The sequence below is a fragment of the Lepidochelys kempii genome, chromosome 5 (assembly GCF_965140285.1).
Source record: "Lepidochelys kempii isolate rLepKem1 chromosome 5, rLepKem1.hap1, whole genome shotgun sequence".
NCBI lineage: Eukaryota > Metazoa > Chordata > Testudines > Cheloniidae > Lepidochelys > Lepidochelys kempii.
In genome coordinates, this window is record NC_136384.1 from 91,004,972 (window position 1) to 91,021,237 (window position 16,266).

Sequence of the window (16,266 nt, forward strand, 5' to 3'; positions counted from 1 at the left end):
ATACTTCCAGCCAACCCCCACCTGTGGTATTTAATGGTCAGTTATATTACCACAAATAATTGTGGGCATCTAAATAGCCATTTTAACCTAAATTCTAAAGCCAAATTTTAAATAAAATTAGACACTCACTCAAGCAAAGACAAAGCCTCAAAAATTTCAGCCTCCGGTAATTATTCAGAAAAGCATTAGCATGTGAAAATAGGAAGTTGTAACAAAGTATTTTGAGACCTGCATTAAAATGGGCATTATATTAAGTGCCTGTTAAAACTGATGCTTGAACAGAGATGCTAATTTTCCCTGTTACTTTCTTTGAATTTTTAGCTTGCCTTTAAACTTGACATCACTCTGACTGCTGTGGGTAGATAGCGTACATACCACAGTATAAAGGTGATATAACCTCAAAATGTAATGCTGTATGTTTCGAGGGAGAAAATGTATTATCTGTTTAATGAAAAGGAGTACTAGTGGCACCTTCGAGACTAACCAATTTATTTGAGCATAAGCTTTCGTGAGCTACAGCTCACTTCATCGGATGCATAGTGTGGAAAATACAGAAGATGTTTTTATACACACAAACCATGAAAAAATGGGTGGTTTGTGTGTATAAAAACATCTTCTGTATTTTCCACACTATGCATCCGATGAAGTGAGCTGTAGCTCACGAAAGCTTATGCTCAAATAAATTGGTTAGTCTTGAAGGTGCCACAAGTACTCCTTTTCTTTTTGCGAATACAGACTAACATGGCTGCTACTCTGAAACCTATCTGTTTAATGTTTTGCATGGCAATATTTTCTTTTTACTGTGGTTTCTCCTCTTCTCCCCCAGGAAAATTCAGGCTTTACTGACTGTGCTATCCAGTAGAGATTTGGTTATATAATAATCCCAGTTTTGTAAAAATGAAGCTCCTATCAGAAAAGAGCTACTAGCATGTGATTCCTCAGTAAAATAACTACTCTGGAGAACAAAAATCCCACCAGCTGTGAAGTGCCCTTAGGTTCAAATCAGTTCTTCTGCAGATTCATTCAAACACAGCCTTAGGAGCACAATACTGAATTTTAAAGTTTTGGGACAAGATTCTAAAAGGAGGAGGAAATCCACACAGTAAGTGAGTTTATTGCCTACAGCTGAGTTGTGCATTCAAAAAGACAGATGCCCAATTCTCTTCTTTCTAATGTATTCTTCAACACCGTCCACCTTATTTATCTCTTACCATGTGCGCCATTAGTGTGACTCAGATCCTTTGGCCACACACTTGCAGCCAAATTAATAAGTTGGAGTTTGGTTCTTTGACCCACCTTTAGATAGCTAACAGTGTTAAGAAATTCACCAGTCACTTAAATATGTATAATAGCATTTATGTATTGAGCTACATTCTCCAAAGTATCTGACAAGCAAACTATTCTTCACAGCACAACCCTATGAAACAATTATCCCCCCTAATGAGGCTGAGACTAGAATACTTTATCAAGTGCTCATTTTACCTCAGCCTGTGTGCTAAGAATTAGATATGCTGCCTTTATATGTATCTGAAAGGAGAATGTGGAATAGGTTATTTTTTTAAAAAGTCATCCTAAATTTGTTGCAATTGATATGTAGTGTATGTTTTTGTTTGTATTTCTCTGAATTTTTCTGCACCTTCCTCTGTGAGAAAGCTAATTTAGAACCTAACCCTGCATTTTCTGGGCACACAGAAATCCCTTTCGAGTTTATGGGGACTTTGCTTTTTACATTCCTTGCTCATTCTATTCACCTGAATTCATCCTGTCTGATATATAAGGATGGAGTAGTTTATCACTTTGTTTTATATTGACTGAATATCCTGATCACAGTTGATTTGTGTGTTTTTATTTAATGTCATCTTCTCTGTAGTTGAGTTAAATGGTTGCCTGTATCTTAGATCTCTTGATTCAGTGGGAGCTTGACTGAGCCCCTAGGGAAGGCTTGCAGGATCAGTACACAAAAAAATCCTGTCATATCACATACCTGAGTTGTGAAGTGAACTTCAACTCCAAAGTACCTGTAGCTTTTGACATGAGCCTCAGGTTTGGGACTGTGGTTCCCAGGCTATGGGAAGAATCCTGCATTCATAGCTGCCTAGAGAAACACCCAACAATAACCCAGGCTAGAGTGGAAGGAGGAAAGATAGCTTCAGAATGAAAGGTGAAGGCATCCACAGAACCTTGCTCAATGTAACTTCAGCTGAAGGCTGGAAGACTTTATATTTGCATGTTTCATGGCAAAAGGTACTGAGGGGGAGGGGGCAGGAGGGAGCCTAGGGGACAGGGAGCAAATAATGATTTTTATGAATATCTTCTATGGAAGGGCTGTGGGGTCTCTCTATGGCCACTTAGCTCCATAAAAGCATTTATCTTTCACTCCCATCCACAATCAAAGAAGAAAACTTTAAATACAGGGTTGATTGAGCCATTGTATACACAGAACACAGCAACTTATATATTTTGCTGCCAGGCAAATAAGCAGTACAACAAAAACTGGAAGTAGCCCACAAAGGAAAGACTGAATTTCAGTTTTATGATAAAGTACCATCATCTGAATGTGGTCATTTTCTGTTAGTCTTTGGCTAAAATGTCTCAATGTGTAAGTGAACAGATTTATGAAGTGATGAATTTTAGGATATATACACACACATTAACTCATTAACCTGGAGCTGCAGCTAGCCAGAGATGTCAAGAGTAACAAGAAGGGTTTCTTCAGGTATGTTGGCAACAAGAAGAAAGCCAAGGAATGTGTGGGCCCCTTACTGAATGAGGGAGGCAACCTCGTGACAGAGGATGTGGAAAAAGCTAATGTACTCAATGCTTTTTTTGCCTCTGTCTTCACGAACAAGGTCAGCTCCCAGACTACTGCACTGGGCAGCACAGTATGGGGAAGAGATGGCCAGCCCTCTGTGGAGATAGAGGTGGTTAGGGACTATTTAGAAAAGCTGGACGTGCACAAGTCCATGGGGCCGGACGAGTTGCATCCGAGAGTGCTGAAGGAATTGGCGGCTGTGATTGCAGAGCCATTGGCCATTATCTTTGAAAACTCGTGGCGAACCGGGGAAGTCCCGGATGACTGGAAAAAGGCTAATGTAGTGCCAATCTTTAAAAAAGGGAAGAAGGAGGATCCTGGGACCTACAGGCCAGTCAGCCTCACTTCAGTCCCTGGAAAAATCATGGAGCAGGTCCTCACAGAATCAATCCTGAAGCACTTGCATGAGAGGAAAGTGATCAGGAACAGCCAGCATGGATTTACCAAGGGAAGGTCATGCCTGACTAATCTAATCGCCTTTTATGATGAGATTACTGGTTCTGTGGATGAAGGGAAAGCAGTGGATGTATTGTTTCTTGACTTTAGCAAAGCTTTTGACATGGTCTCCCACAGTATTCTTGTCAGCAAGTTAAGGAAGTATGGGCTGGATGAATGCACTATAAGGTGGGTAGAAAGCTGGCTAGATTGTCGGGCTCAACGGGTAGTGATCAATGGCTCCATGTCTAGTTGGCAGCCGATATCAAGTGGAGTACCCCAAGGGTCGGTCCTGGGGCCAGTTTTGTTCAATATCTTCATAAACGATCTGGAGGATGGTGTGGATTGCACTCTCAGCAAATTTGCGGATGATACTAAACTGGGAGGAGTGGTAGATACGCTGGAGGGGAGGGATAGGATACAGAAGGACCTAGACAAATTGGAGGATTGGGCCAAAAGAAATCTGATGAGGTTCAATAAGGATAAGTGCAGGGTCCTGCACTTAGGACGGAAGAACCCAATGCACAGCTACAGACTAGGGACCGAATGGCTAGGCAGCAGTTCTGCGGAAAAGGACCTAGGGGTGACAGTGGATGAGAAGCTGGATATGAGTCAGCAGTGTGCCCTTGTTGCCAAGAAGGCCAATGGCATTTTGGGATGTATAAGAAGGGGCATAGCGAGCAGATCGAGGGATGTGATCGTTCCCCTCTATTCAACATTGGTGAGGCCTCATCTGGAGTACTGTGTCCAGTTTTGGGCCCCACACTACAAGAAGGATGTGGATAAATTGGAGAGAGTCCAGCGAAGGGCAACAAAAATGATTAGGGGACTGGAACACATGAGTTATGAGGAGAGGCTGAGGGAGCTGGGATTGTTTAGCCTGCAGAAGAGAAGAATGAGGGGGGATTTGATAGCTGCTTTCAACTACCTGAAAGGGGGTTCCAAAGAGGATGGCTCTAGACTGTTCTCAATGGTAGCAGATGACAGAACGAGGAGTGATGGTCTCAAGTTGCAGTGGGGGAGGTTTAGATTGGATATTAGGAAAAACTTTTTCACTAAGAGGGTGGTGAAACACTGGAATGCGTTACCTAGGGAGGTGGTAGAATCTCCTTCCTTAGAGGTTTTTAAGGTCAGGCTTGACAAAGCCCTGGCTGGGATGATTTAACTGGGAATTGGTCCTGCTTTGAGCAGGGGGTTGGACTAGATGACCTTCTGGGGTCCCTTCCAACCGTGATATTCTATGATTCTATGATTCAATGGAAGTTAGGGACCTAGCTCCCTTGGCCCCTTTGAAAATCCCAGCCTACCTCTTTAATAAAGATGTAGACATTTGGTGAAAGGAACTATTAGTCTTAAAACATAACACCTTTAAATAAGTAGTTAAGATAATATTATTTTACATTTGTATCAAGAATACTTGGAATTGTAAGTACAAGATAAGGAGAAGTGTAGAAATTTCAAGTTTTAAGTTTTTATTTTAAAGTCATAAATAACAGTGGTTTCATTTTTACCATGTATTGATTCCTGCCCCCCCCCCCCAAGAACGGGGTATGAAGGTATAGTACCAGCTCCAAAAGGACTTTAAGTAAATTTTAAGATGACAACACTAATTAAATCATTGACTGGCAGTTGGATCCTCTTCACTTTTTAGGAAAAGTGAAAAGCATTTAACCCCCATCGCTGATTATCACTTTTTTTCTGCCTTTTAGCAATTGTCTGTTACATTTTATAGGCCCTGGAAAAGATTCTTAGCAGCATCAAACAGGACTAACCTGCTTCTCAGTCTTTCTGTACACAAGCACAGCAGCATATTAACTCATAAAATCACAAAGGGAAAAAACCACCTCAGTGGCAGTGTGTCCACAACAGTTTGACAAAAAAGTTTACTAATGTTTGTTTTCAATTCTCTGCAGATAAAATGTTTGCAAATACATCAGTAGTAGTCCACAAACACTTTACACACGGATTCAGTAAACAATCAACATTAATAAATAGCACTTCCTCCTTCAAAAAAGTCAATTTTTGAAGAAAAATAAAACATTTGGCTTGCACGCAATTTTGGTGCACTTTGAATGTTAAAATCTTGAAAATGAGCACCTGCTCTTATCTACACGTTTTACCTAAAACAAATACGAACATCATGGCTTTCTATTAAAATGTTCAAATAATCTATTAAGAGCAGGAGTCCATAGTAGGAGCACTGCATTAAAATCCATTGCCTCGGACTTTTAGCAAATTAAAATAAAATACCATGTTTTCTTTAAACTCAAATTGAAGATTGTTTTGTGCTGCTGTCTTGTGAGCCCAGAAGCTTTAGCCAAAATGAACCTAATTTTTGAAGTGATTGGACGGCCTGTATTGCAATTTCAGAGTTCTTCAGGCCCCTCATGATTCTTGGTGGGTCCTCTTCTGTGAGGCTTTTCCCTGAGCCATGTATTTATTGGCAAGGCTGCCTAAACAGAAACCAAAAGAGAAAGTGTCACATTATTGAAGTTGTAACCAAATAGAAAAACAATGATCTGAAAACAAAAACAAACCATGTTTCCAAAATCTTAAGCATGCTCCACATTGCATGTTCCATAGGGGGAAAAGAACAAACTGGACACACTTTGTCTGAGCCAGATTACATTCAACCGTGGTAAACTGAAGATTGACACCTCAACCTCTGACTTTCAGAGGGTCAGGGAACACCTATTCCTCTGCTGAAAGAGCTTTGAGTCCCATTCCAACAAAAATTAGACTGCTATAAGGTATCAAGCTTTGGGCATGCAAAAAGCAAATGTTTAATCACTAGTTATTTCTTAAAACTTGGCCATAATACAAGATTAAAATAGTTTTTAAACAAGTGAAACAGGTGTGTAAGGGGGTGACCGTTCTATTCTGCTTTTAACACTGAATTCAGAGTGGGGATCTGGTGCAACTATAGCTCCCCTACTAAGGGACCTTTTAATTAGGCAGTGGTTTTCATTGTTTTTAAAGCTCTCGCTTGAGCTTAACTATCCTTTGGCATGATCTGACTGCTGTCTCCTACTCTGATTGATAGTTGGTTTATACAAAGAACCTGCTTTAATGCCCTGGCCCCAAAGAAATTAATTGATCCTATGGATTTCTAGAGGGTTATTTGAAGGAGGTCTCACATATGGTCCTTGAAAGGAACACTCCAAGATACATAAAGACTCAAGTAGGCAGAAACAGGAGGACAGAAGGAAAAGAAATTGATACAAACAAAAATAGCATACTCTGCTGTCACCCCTCACCTCCCCCATAAAAAACAAAGCCAAGTAACTATTGATGGTAAATAAAGAAATAAAACTAACAAGTAGGGCAGAGCTGAACTGCCTCACTGGTTCTGCTGCCAGAGGGAAAAAAAACTTCTGGTAGACAAGAGGCTGGGCTTATCCCACAGGGTGCTAGCAACAAGTCTAAACTGCCTTCAGTATCAACACAGAAAGCAGAGCACCCGTCAGTGAGGACTGGGGGAGATGCTCAATTCCCAGAATATGCTTTTAGGTACTGTAATTTCAATTAAGAAATTCAAGTTACAGTAGATTCCGCTTATTAGCGACCCCTTGGTCAACAGGGAAACGTTGCCATTATCCAGCAGTTGCCAATAAGTGGAAGGTGGCTTTGCAAGGAAGGAAGTGCTGGTAAGTACATTCCCTGCCTGCGGCCTCCCTGCAGGCAGGACAAGGGGGCTACGCTGTGCTCTCCAGGGATCAGGACTCAGCACATCCAACTGCTCCCTTCCCTGGCTGCAATCTTAAGAGAGCTACCATGCAGCTCTGGCATCCAGCTGCCTTCCAGCTACTGCCCTGCTCCCGCTCAGCTCACAGCCCTTTATCTCCTGTACAGTCCCTGTGTAAAAGGCAGGTTTGCAGGCTTGCAAACCTGCCTGTGATGGGTGCGCTCAGCATGTCCCAGTGCCTCCTTTTCTGGCGGCAACTGTGAAAAAATGTTCTTGATAAGCGGCATGCTGCTGCAAATATCCAAATCCCACTAACATTAAAAGGTCAATGGGACAGGATTGGTCCCCAGCAAAATGTTGCTGTTCAGTGGAATCTAATGTACAAACCTGTTTGGGGACTCAGGAATACTTTTCCTTTTTGTTTCCTCTTCTCCTCATGTAAAAGTATTCCCTAAAAGAGAGACAGAGACAAAGATAGGGTGACCGGATAGCAACTGTGAAAAAAACGGGCCGGAGGGGAGGTGGGGGGGAAGAATAGGTGCCTATATAAGAAAAAGTCCCGAAAAATGGGATTGTCCCTACAAAAATGGGACATCTGGTCATTCTACATAGAGATAAGCGAACATATAAAATTCAGCTATTAGGCAGGGAACAGTTCATTGGATTACAGATAAACAGCGTTGTACCTACAAAAGTGTACTGTAGTTGAAAACTGGAGCTTACTACTGTAAATGGTATTAAGTATACTAAAGAAGAATGTGATTCAGAAAATTATGTAGTGTTTACCTGATTTACTCTACCAGCATATTTAACAGCACTGGGTGAAGAAGGGGATCCACATGAACCTTCTGACTTTGATCCACCTGAGAAATAAAAATAAAGTGAAAATTTACTGAAAAGGTAAAAATATTACCTTCCAATTAGAAACTCCAACTTATCATTATCTATATAAAGGCACTTGTATGCATGCCTCACCCCCCATCACCTCACAATCTTTAGTGTATTCAACCTCAACACCCTTAAGAAGTAGGGAAGAACTATTATCCCCATTTGACAGAACTTAGGCACAGAGAGAGAAATGACTTGCCCAAGGTCATACAGTAAGACGAAGGGAGACCAGGGAATTGAACTTTGCCCCCTTACCACTGGATCATAGAGAACACTTTTGGGGCCACACAGAAAACAATTTCCAGAGTACAAAAGATTTATCAACAGGACCACCCTCTCCAACACACACATGTAATGACAGGCAACGGCCATCTCTGTGATTAATGTAGTTTTCATATATATTCGACAACTTCATCACCACACTTATATGCTAGAAGTGACAAAGGTCAATATACAGCGGGTCACTTGGACTGAAAAACAGCTGAAGCTGCTCCAACAGCAATGAATAAACAGACATCTTGAATGCAGTAAAATATATTTTAGTCTTCACTCTCCCTACGTCACACTTCAGAGACGGGACAGAAGTAAATTTTTAAGAGAAATGTGAATGAGGTATGAAGAAATCTGACCAGTTAGGTTTGGGAAGTGAATTCCAGGGGTAGGCATAGGATTTAAAAGAGACATGGAGAAACGTGAGAGATAAAGGTGGCACTGGCAGAATGAAGCTGGCATTGGCAGAATGAGGGGGCAAGGGGAAATGTGAAAGGAGACAGTTCAGAGACACAAAGCCTTGACGGTAAGTACAAGACGTTTATATCTGATGCACAGTGAGGTGGAAAACTAGACAAGTGACTCAGGGTCAGAAACAGGGTGCAGCACAGATTTGAGACTCTCTTCATGGAGAGGATTGATATGACAAATGCCGCTTTAAATGGCCAGGAAGAAGAGGAACCTTTTTCAGTGGCTTTAAATGCTCTGGGGGCTTATGTAAAGGTTCCAAGGAGGGCACCTTACCACCTCGGGAGATACTGCAATTCTCTATTCCTTCAGAGGCTAGTGATTAACAAAGGGGGCACCCCCTCACCTTTTCTTAGGAAAGGGCTCTACTTTAAACGAGTCCTACAAAAAGTGGAAACTAGGTCAAATAAAGGATGAATATAAACAAATAACACATGTATGTAGAGACAAAATTAGAAAGGCCAAGCCGCAAAATGAGATTAAGCTACTAGAGATATAAACGGTACCAAAAAAACATTCTACAAATACTTTAGAAGCAAGAGGAAGACCAAGGACAGGGTAGGTCTGTTACTCAACGAGGGGGGAACAACACTAACAGAAAATGTGGAAATGGCATAAGTGCTATATGACTTCGTTTCAGGTTTTCACAAAGAAGGTTGGTGGTGACTGAACATCTAACATACTGAATGCCAGTGAAAATGAGGTAGGATCAGAGGCTAAAATAGGGAAAGAACAAGTTAAAAATTACTTAGACAAGTTACGACAAAGACTCTGGTGGCACCTTAAAGACTAACAGATTTATTTGGGCATTAGCTTTTGAAAGCTTATTCCCAAATAAATCTGTTAGTCTTTAAGATGCCACCAGACTCCTAGTTTTTGTGGATATAGACTAACATGGCTACCCCTCTGCTATTAGACAAGTTAGATGACTTCAAGTCACCAGGGCCTGAGGAAATACATCCTAAAATACTCAAGGAGCTGACATCTGAGCCATTAATTATCTTTGAAAAGTCATGGAAGACAGGAGAGAGCCCAGAGGACTGGAAAAGGGCAAATATAGTGCCCATATAAAGACAACCCAGAGAATTACAGACCAGTCAGCTTAACTTTGGTACCTGGAAAGATAATGGAGCAAATAATTAAGCAATCAATTTACAAACACCTAGAAGATAATAAGGTGATAAGTAACAGGCAGCATGGCTTTTTCAAGAACAAATCGTATCAAACCAACCTAATAACTGTATTTGACAGGGTAACAAGCCTTGTGGATGTGGGGCAAGCGACAGATGTGGCATATGTTGACTTTAATAAGGCTTTTGATATCGCCTTGCATGACCGTCTCATAAAACTATAGAAACACAACCTAGATGGAGCTACTATAAAGTGGATGCCTAGCTGGTTGGAAAACTGCTCCCAGAGAGTAGTTATGGTTCACAATAAGCTGGAAGGGCATATCAAGTAGGGGCCTGCAGGGATCAGTTCTATTCAATACCTTCATCAATGATTTAGATAATGGCATTAGAGTACACTTATAAAGTTTGCAGACTATACCAAGCTGGAAGGGCTTGCAAGTTCTTTGGAGGATAGGATTAAAATTAAAAATGGATCTGGACAAACAGGAGAAATGGTCTGAAGTAAATAGAATGAAATTCAATAAGGACAAATGCAAAGTACTCCACTTCAAAAGGAACAATCAGTTGCATACATACAAAATGGGAAATGACTGTCTACGAAGGAGTACTGCAGAAAGAGACCTGGGGGATCATAGTGGATCACAAACTAAATATGAATCAACGGTGTAACACTGTTGCAAAAAAAGCAAATCTGGGATGTTGTAAGCAAGACACAAAAAGTAATTCTTCCACTCTACTCCACACTGACTAGTCCTCAACTGGAGTATTGGGTCCAGTTCTGGGCACCACATTTCAGGAAAGATGTGGACAAGTTGGAGAAAGTCCAGAGAAGAGCAACAAAAATGATCAGAGGTCTAGAAAATATGCCCAAGAGGGAAGATTGAAACAATTGGGTTTGTTTAGTCTATAGAAGAGAAGACTGGTGTGTGTGTGTTTGGGTGGGGGGTAGAGAGGGGGGGAAGGGATAGACATAATAGTTTTCAAATTCATAAAAGGTTGTTACAGGCACGAGGGAGAAAATGTATTCTCCTTAACCTCTGAGGATAGGACAAGAAGCAATGGGCTTCAATTGCAACAAGGGCAGTTTAGGTTGGACATTAGGAAAAAACTTCATAACATTCAGGGTAGTTAAGCACCGGAATAAATTACCTAGGGAAATTGCGGAATCTCCATCATTGGAGATTTTTAAGAGCAGGTTAGACATACACCTGTCAGGGATGGTCTAGTTAATACTTAGTCCTGCCATGAGTGCCAGGGACTGGACTATATGATCTCTCGAGGTCCCTTATGAATCTAGGATACTGTATCTCAGCAGGATGATGAGGAAATTAGAGAAGGGACCAACCCAGCATACCAAGACACTTTGGCAACTGTCTCCTCTTTCAAGGAGGACCTGGCCTCATCATAGGTGTTCCATGTCAGTCTGAAAGTCCTCCCTGAATTAGTGAGCAAATTTGAATGTGAGCAAAGTAGCATTCCCCCCACAAGATAATGACAAAGGCTGCTGCAGGAAATGGATCCCCTCTGCCTGGCTGCTCACTTGAAAAGCTTCATTTCCATATCCTGTTGAGTAGTAACCATTTGGTGCTTATTGGGAATGGTTTAAAACCATTTATGGGGGAACTTGTCAAATACTTAAGCTTATTCAGAATGCAGTAGTTTAAGATTAGAATAGCTCTGGGGCCAGCCTTTGTGGAAGTACAATGCACTGAAATGGACTGTAAAGTTAGAAAATGGAGCTAACAGGGATTCTGAGAGAAGTGGAAACAGCCTCTGGAAATAGGAAAACTAACTCTTCTCCACACTGCATGGCCCAGATCCTCAAAGGTAGATAAGCACCTACCTTCCATTGATTTCAATCTAATTTAGGAGCCTAAAGACCTTTGAGGATCTGGGCAATGCAGCTCTAATGGAAATCATGTCTTGTCTTTCCAGGTGACAGGGGTGCCCTTAAGGCAGGCGGAGGACAAAGAAGGGAAATTAGACAATTGCATCTTGTCCCCTTGAAAAAGGAAGGTTCAGTACTATGTCAGTATATTTGATGAGATATTAATCCAGACCCATTTAGCCAATCTCGTTAAATACTCCAAAATGATAGGGTCGGTTTAAGATGTCTTAGAATGTATCGGGGTTTCATACCTGCAGCTCCTTTATACAGTGGGCACTCTTTTTTAATGTGGCCTTCTCTCCCACAGTTAAAACAACGTTTTTCTCTTAAGTCCCTGTCCTCCTGCCGCTTCCACTTCTCTGCTGACTGCCTGGAAGACTTCTCTCTTCCTGTGTCCAGTGTTGCTCTCCCTAGTTTGTTTTTCTGAGGTGTACATAATATCGTTCCTTCCTTCATTGAGGTATCTTTTTCCTCTTTGCTTCTTTTCTCGTTGTTCTCGATGTACCTTTGGTTTTTAATATCTTCATGATCATGTCGTCGTCTCAACCTGCAGAAGCAAAACAGTGACATAAAAGCAAATAGGCTCTGTCAGATGAAGAAAAGAAATTTTGTGTTAAATAGTATATTCTTAAAGAGGATTTATGTGACACGCAACAAAGATGAATAAACGTATCTCTCTTTTTCCTAGAAGTCTATGTGGTGGGAGAACCAACATAAAATATTAAATAAATTTAGTAATATTCATTTATGTAGTTGAGGAAAAAACTTTCTGCTGAACTCTAATGGAAAATATGAGCAATATGTAGTAAAGAAGCACCATACAATCAACTATGGCGAAAAAGCAAGACATCTTTACAACCAAAGTGTCTAACTCTAGGAGTAATTCTCACGGATTTCTCATCGAGCTGTACAAACTTCTTCCCGGTTACAAAACCCTAAATATAAAGTACTCAGTCCACAATTAGAATGGTTTAAGTTTTTTCAAATCTGGACCGACAGCACTGTTATACAAATAAGAAATGCTAACTTTTAAACATGGTGGTTTCATATTACATACTGTATATACACAGAGACGCATCTAAGGGAAAAAATTTATGACGTAAAGCTCAAAAACCCCCTCCACCATACAATCAACCATGGCTGCTGCAGTCCATCCACTTAAGAGAAAGGCTCTAAGCAAAATGCTAAAAAGAAATTTAATATAATTAAAACTGGAACCAATGGTCGGGTAGTTTCAAAAATGCTTGTGTTTCAGAGCCACTTAGAGGCTTTTGAAAATATACCCGATATTCTTTATTTGGGACTTCGGCTATGCTACATTTGCTTAGGCCAGGATGCATGGGTTCTTAACCTAGATGTCTAAGCAATATCCATTTCACAATTCACTAATCAAATATAAAACAACAACATCATACAGAAAAGGATACGTCAGACAGTTTCTGATTGCGTTCCTGATTTGCTAGCTGCCAAGAAAGTGTTTTGTTGCTGCTTTTTTAAAGCTTGTTGAAGGTCTTCAGGCCAACTGGTTCCCCCCAAAATAGGTTTGTTTCATGTCTGTAGCATGGCTAGGAATACGACTGAGTCACATTTTCCCTTCAAGGAAAGCGCTCTTCAGGAGGCAATCCCTTACTGCAAAAGCCCATGTTCTTGGAGTCAGTTGGTGAAGAACATTATCTGATCAACACTGGACTATTTTCTCCTCAGACATTTAAGCGGTTCTGCTCAAATTTTCTAACTATAAGGATGAACTCTAATTTCTGTTACTTTTACATTTCTATCAGTAATCCAAGCCCCTTAAACACTAGACCCTCCACTTGGTCAATTTTCAGTATCTCTTGATTCCAACATTTCAGAAATTTATACAAACCCCTTGTACTACCAAAACCACACAGCCCTTAAAAATATACGTACTTTCTCCTCAAGGGACAGTCTTTCATGAAGTGTCCAATTTTACCACAAATTCTGCAGCACCTGTCATTTGGGGCCAGTTCTCCTTCTGTCAGGACTTCTGGGTCAAAGAAGTATTCCTAAAAGGAAAGAATGTAGTGTTGTGCATCTATTTTTTTTCCCCAAGATTTGGAAACCTAAGCCAGCTATGTCTAGTGCTAGTGTAGACATGGCCTTTTTGTTGGTCAGGGGAGTGAAAAAAAAAACCACTGAGAAAGCTACCGCTGCTCATTCGGGGTGGATTTATTTTGCTGGCAGAAGAGCTGTCTCCTGCCGGCAAAGAGCAGCTACACGGGAGACCTTTCAATGGCGCAGCTGTAGCGGTACTAGTGTAAACATAGCCTAAGCGTGAGGCCGTATTAGCACAAGCAGCTCCCCAAAAGAGTGAAGGTAGGTGTGCTTTGTATCACTCCATTGGGGTGCCTACTGTAGAATCAGGAAGGCCATTAATTGACCACAGCTCTATAAAGAACCCAGGTTAGCCTTCTTGACCTCCTTCGTGGCCATGAACATTATAGTCTGAATGAGAACAAAGTTACAGCCATGTTCCACTCTCTGTAATGAGACTGCAATTCAGAGCTGTATAACATGGTGACAGGTGAGGGCTTCTCCTAACTCGCTCCCTGACACACTGCTGCTTTGCTCTAGGACAGCCTGTTTAACACAACACATTTTAGACTAAGCTGTTTGGGGTAGACGACGATTTACTCTACGCTTGTACAATGGAGCCCCAACCTGGTTAATGTTAACAGGTGTTGCCACAATATAAGTGTTAAAAAAACCGAAACAACCCATCAACAACTTAGAGGCAGAAGCCGAAAGAACCACCACGATGGAAGTTACCACTGAAATTTGAAAGGAAACTCCTCCTTTCCCCTGCATAAATTACCAAGAAGTTCTTAATAGAGTGCAATTGTTTTCATCTGAGTCATGTGTGAAACTTCACAGTAGGTAAGAGATTTAGATACCAATGTAGAGTGGGTGTGTATCGCTATATTCTAAAGACACTTACCATTTTTGAGGGATATTCTTTAGGAAATCCTTTTATTGGGGTACCAAATACCCTTCTGCCATTGATAAAAGCCTTCATTATAAAATTTGTCACTAGGAAATAAAAGAAAAAAAAATCAATTGTCTAAATAAATCAAGACCCTCAGCGGATTTGTGGAATGCTTGTGGACCGGGTAACTTACTTTTTCTTGATAAGCCAGCTCCAAGATTGTGGTTCAAATCAAAGGGATCTGTGTGAAGAAATCTGTAGGTATTACTAAAGTCCATATGAAAGCGAACTATGAACCAAACTGATTAATATGAACACAAACAAGCTCATGTTGCTATTACTGATGCAGAATCAATACACTGAAATTGATTTCTCCATATCCTGAAAGAGGATATATTCAGAAGACAGAATCTCAGCAGTCCAGCTATGAACCAAATTGACCAAAATCTTGAAAAAGAGCAATTTTTGAAGGTGAGAGGAAACCCCTCCCACCCACGCAACCTTTCTATCAAAGTTAGATGAGCTAGAAAAACAATGTCTGCATTGACAAGATTTCCCGCATATGGACCCTGATGCAACACAGCACTTAAAGATTTGGTGAACTTCAACTAAACTTTATCTCTGAGGGATTCTTCGTATGCATAAAAGCGAAGCATGTATTTTTTACGTACTTTGCTGGATTAGGGTTTCGGTCTTCTAACAAAAAGGAACAGATTTAAAACATAATGCATTGCATCATTTCAACATTCTGCATAATGCTATACGAAAGCTAATTGAAGAAATGTTTAAGCCAGTCAAACTGATTTGAAACTAGACACTTAATCTTTTCCAAATAAGGGATATGATAAGAACTAAGTGGAGCTGGAGTAGAAGCAAGCTAAAAATCATTTTCAGCTCGTCTGCAAAACATACTAGCAAATGTCATTGTTAGTAACTAGCTTTTACATTCATCTCTGAGTCTGAAGAATCTCTGAGTCTGAAGAATCAAGGAAAAGATTACACAGTGAGACAGACAGACTATGGACTGAATTCCAGTTTCCTTAACCATTCTGATAGTCAGCCCTCAAACAAACAAAATAAAACGTAAAATTCGCTTTTCAACTTTATTTCAGTTGAAAAATAAGGGCTAAATTCCAACCCGACTGAAGTCAATGGGGGGTTTTGTCCCTAACTTCTGAGAGCCAGGATTTCACTCAATGTACTTAGCCGGAGGAAATATCCTAATCCAGCAGGATGAAAAAGTGAAAAACAACATGCGAGAAGAGCAGATTTATTCAAATGGGTTTTAAAGCAATTCCATCCATCAATGAGCTCTGTATTAATTCCTACAATACCTTCAATAACAATATATTTGGAGGTCCACTGCTTCTTGAAAGTTGTAAGCAGATTTTTTCTTCTGATGCAGATAACATGTTCTTTGAAATCAAATTCTTCCGTGTAGAAGCGGAGAAGTCCCAGCCATAGCTCCCCAACAGATTCAGTGTTTGAACCATAGTCTGGCCAACAGGCTGGCTGGAAGTTAGAGAGAAAGATTTCTTCTTCTGAGATTCAGCGATTCAGACAGATTAAGCAAATGCACAGTCATCATTTCAGAGTGTTAGATTACACATAATTGTAATTGGTTATACACAAGTGTGGTTTAGAGTTACTCTAAATCACTTTCCATCCTTTTATATAGTTTGAAGGTTAATACTCAAATTTTGCTGTTTAAATGGTCGGTGGGTATTTTTAGTGTGAAGA

At 40.6% G+C, this 16,266-nt stretch overlaps 2 protein-coding genes across 8 annotated transcripts in view; one reads left to right on the plus strand and one right to left on the minus strand.

The window, feature by feature from the left end:
- Window positions 1–16,266, plus strand: part of LOC140911616 (terminal uridylyltransferase 7) — an 89,516-nt gene that overhangs the window by 57,743 nt on the left and 15,507 nt on the right. For 2 of the 4 annotated variants that reach the window (XM_078852868.1, XM_078852870.1), the window contains one exon: window positions 827–1,395. The exons of 1 other annotated variant lie outside the window; for it this stretch is intronic. The gene's annotated coding sequence lies outside the window, so the exon portion shown is untranslated. Of the gene's footprint in view, window positions 1–826; window positions 1,402–16,266 lie in introns of those variants that run through there. One more of the 4 variants, XM_078852869.1, reaches the window with a different exon arrangement.
- LOC140911615 (terminal uridylyltransferase 7) overlaps window positions 1–16,266 on the minus strand; it is a 54,274-nt gene that overhangs the window by 4,302 nt on the left and 33,706 nt on the right. For 3 of the 4 annotated variants that reach the window (XM_073345009.2, XM_073345006.2, XM_073345010.2), the window contains 8 exons: window positions 15,861–16,038; window positions 14,720–14,767; window positions 14,539–14,630; window positions 13,491–13,606; window positions 11,831–12,126; window positions 7,719–7,795; window positions 7,320–7,383; window positions 4,699–5,700 (listed from right to left, as the gene is read on the minus strand). In XM_073345009.2, coding sequence (XP_073201110.2) covers window positions 5,633–5,700; window positions 7,320–7,383; window positions 7,719–7,795; window positions 11,831–12,126; window positions 13,491–13,606; window positions 14,539–14,630; window positions 14,720–14,767; window positions 15,861–16,038 — 939 coding nt within the window. In that variant the 3' untranslated portion in view covers window positions 4,699–5,632. Of the gene's footprint in view, window positions 1–4,698; window positions 5,701–7,319; window positions 7,384–7,718; window positions 7,796–11,830; window positions 12,127–13,490; window positions 13,607–14,538; window positions 14,631–14,719; window positions 14,768–15,860; window positions 16,039–16,266 lie in introns of those variants that run through there. The other variant, XR_013635833.1, reaches the window with a different exon arrangement.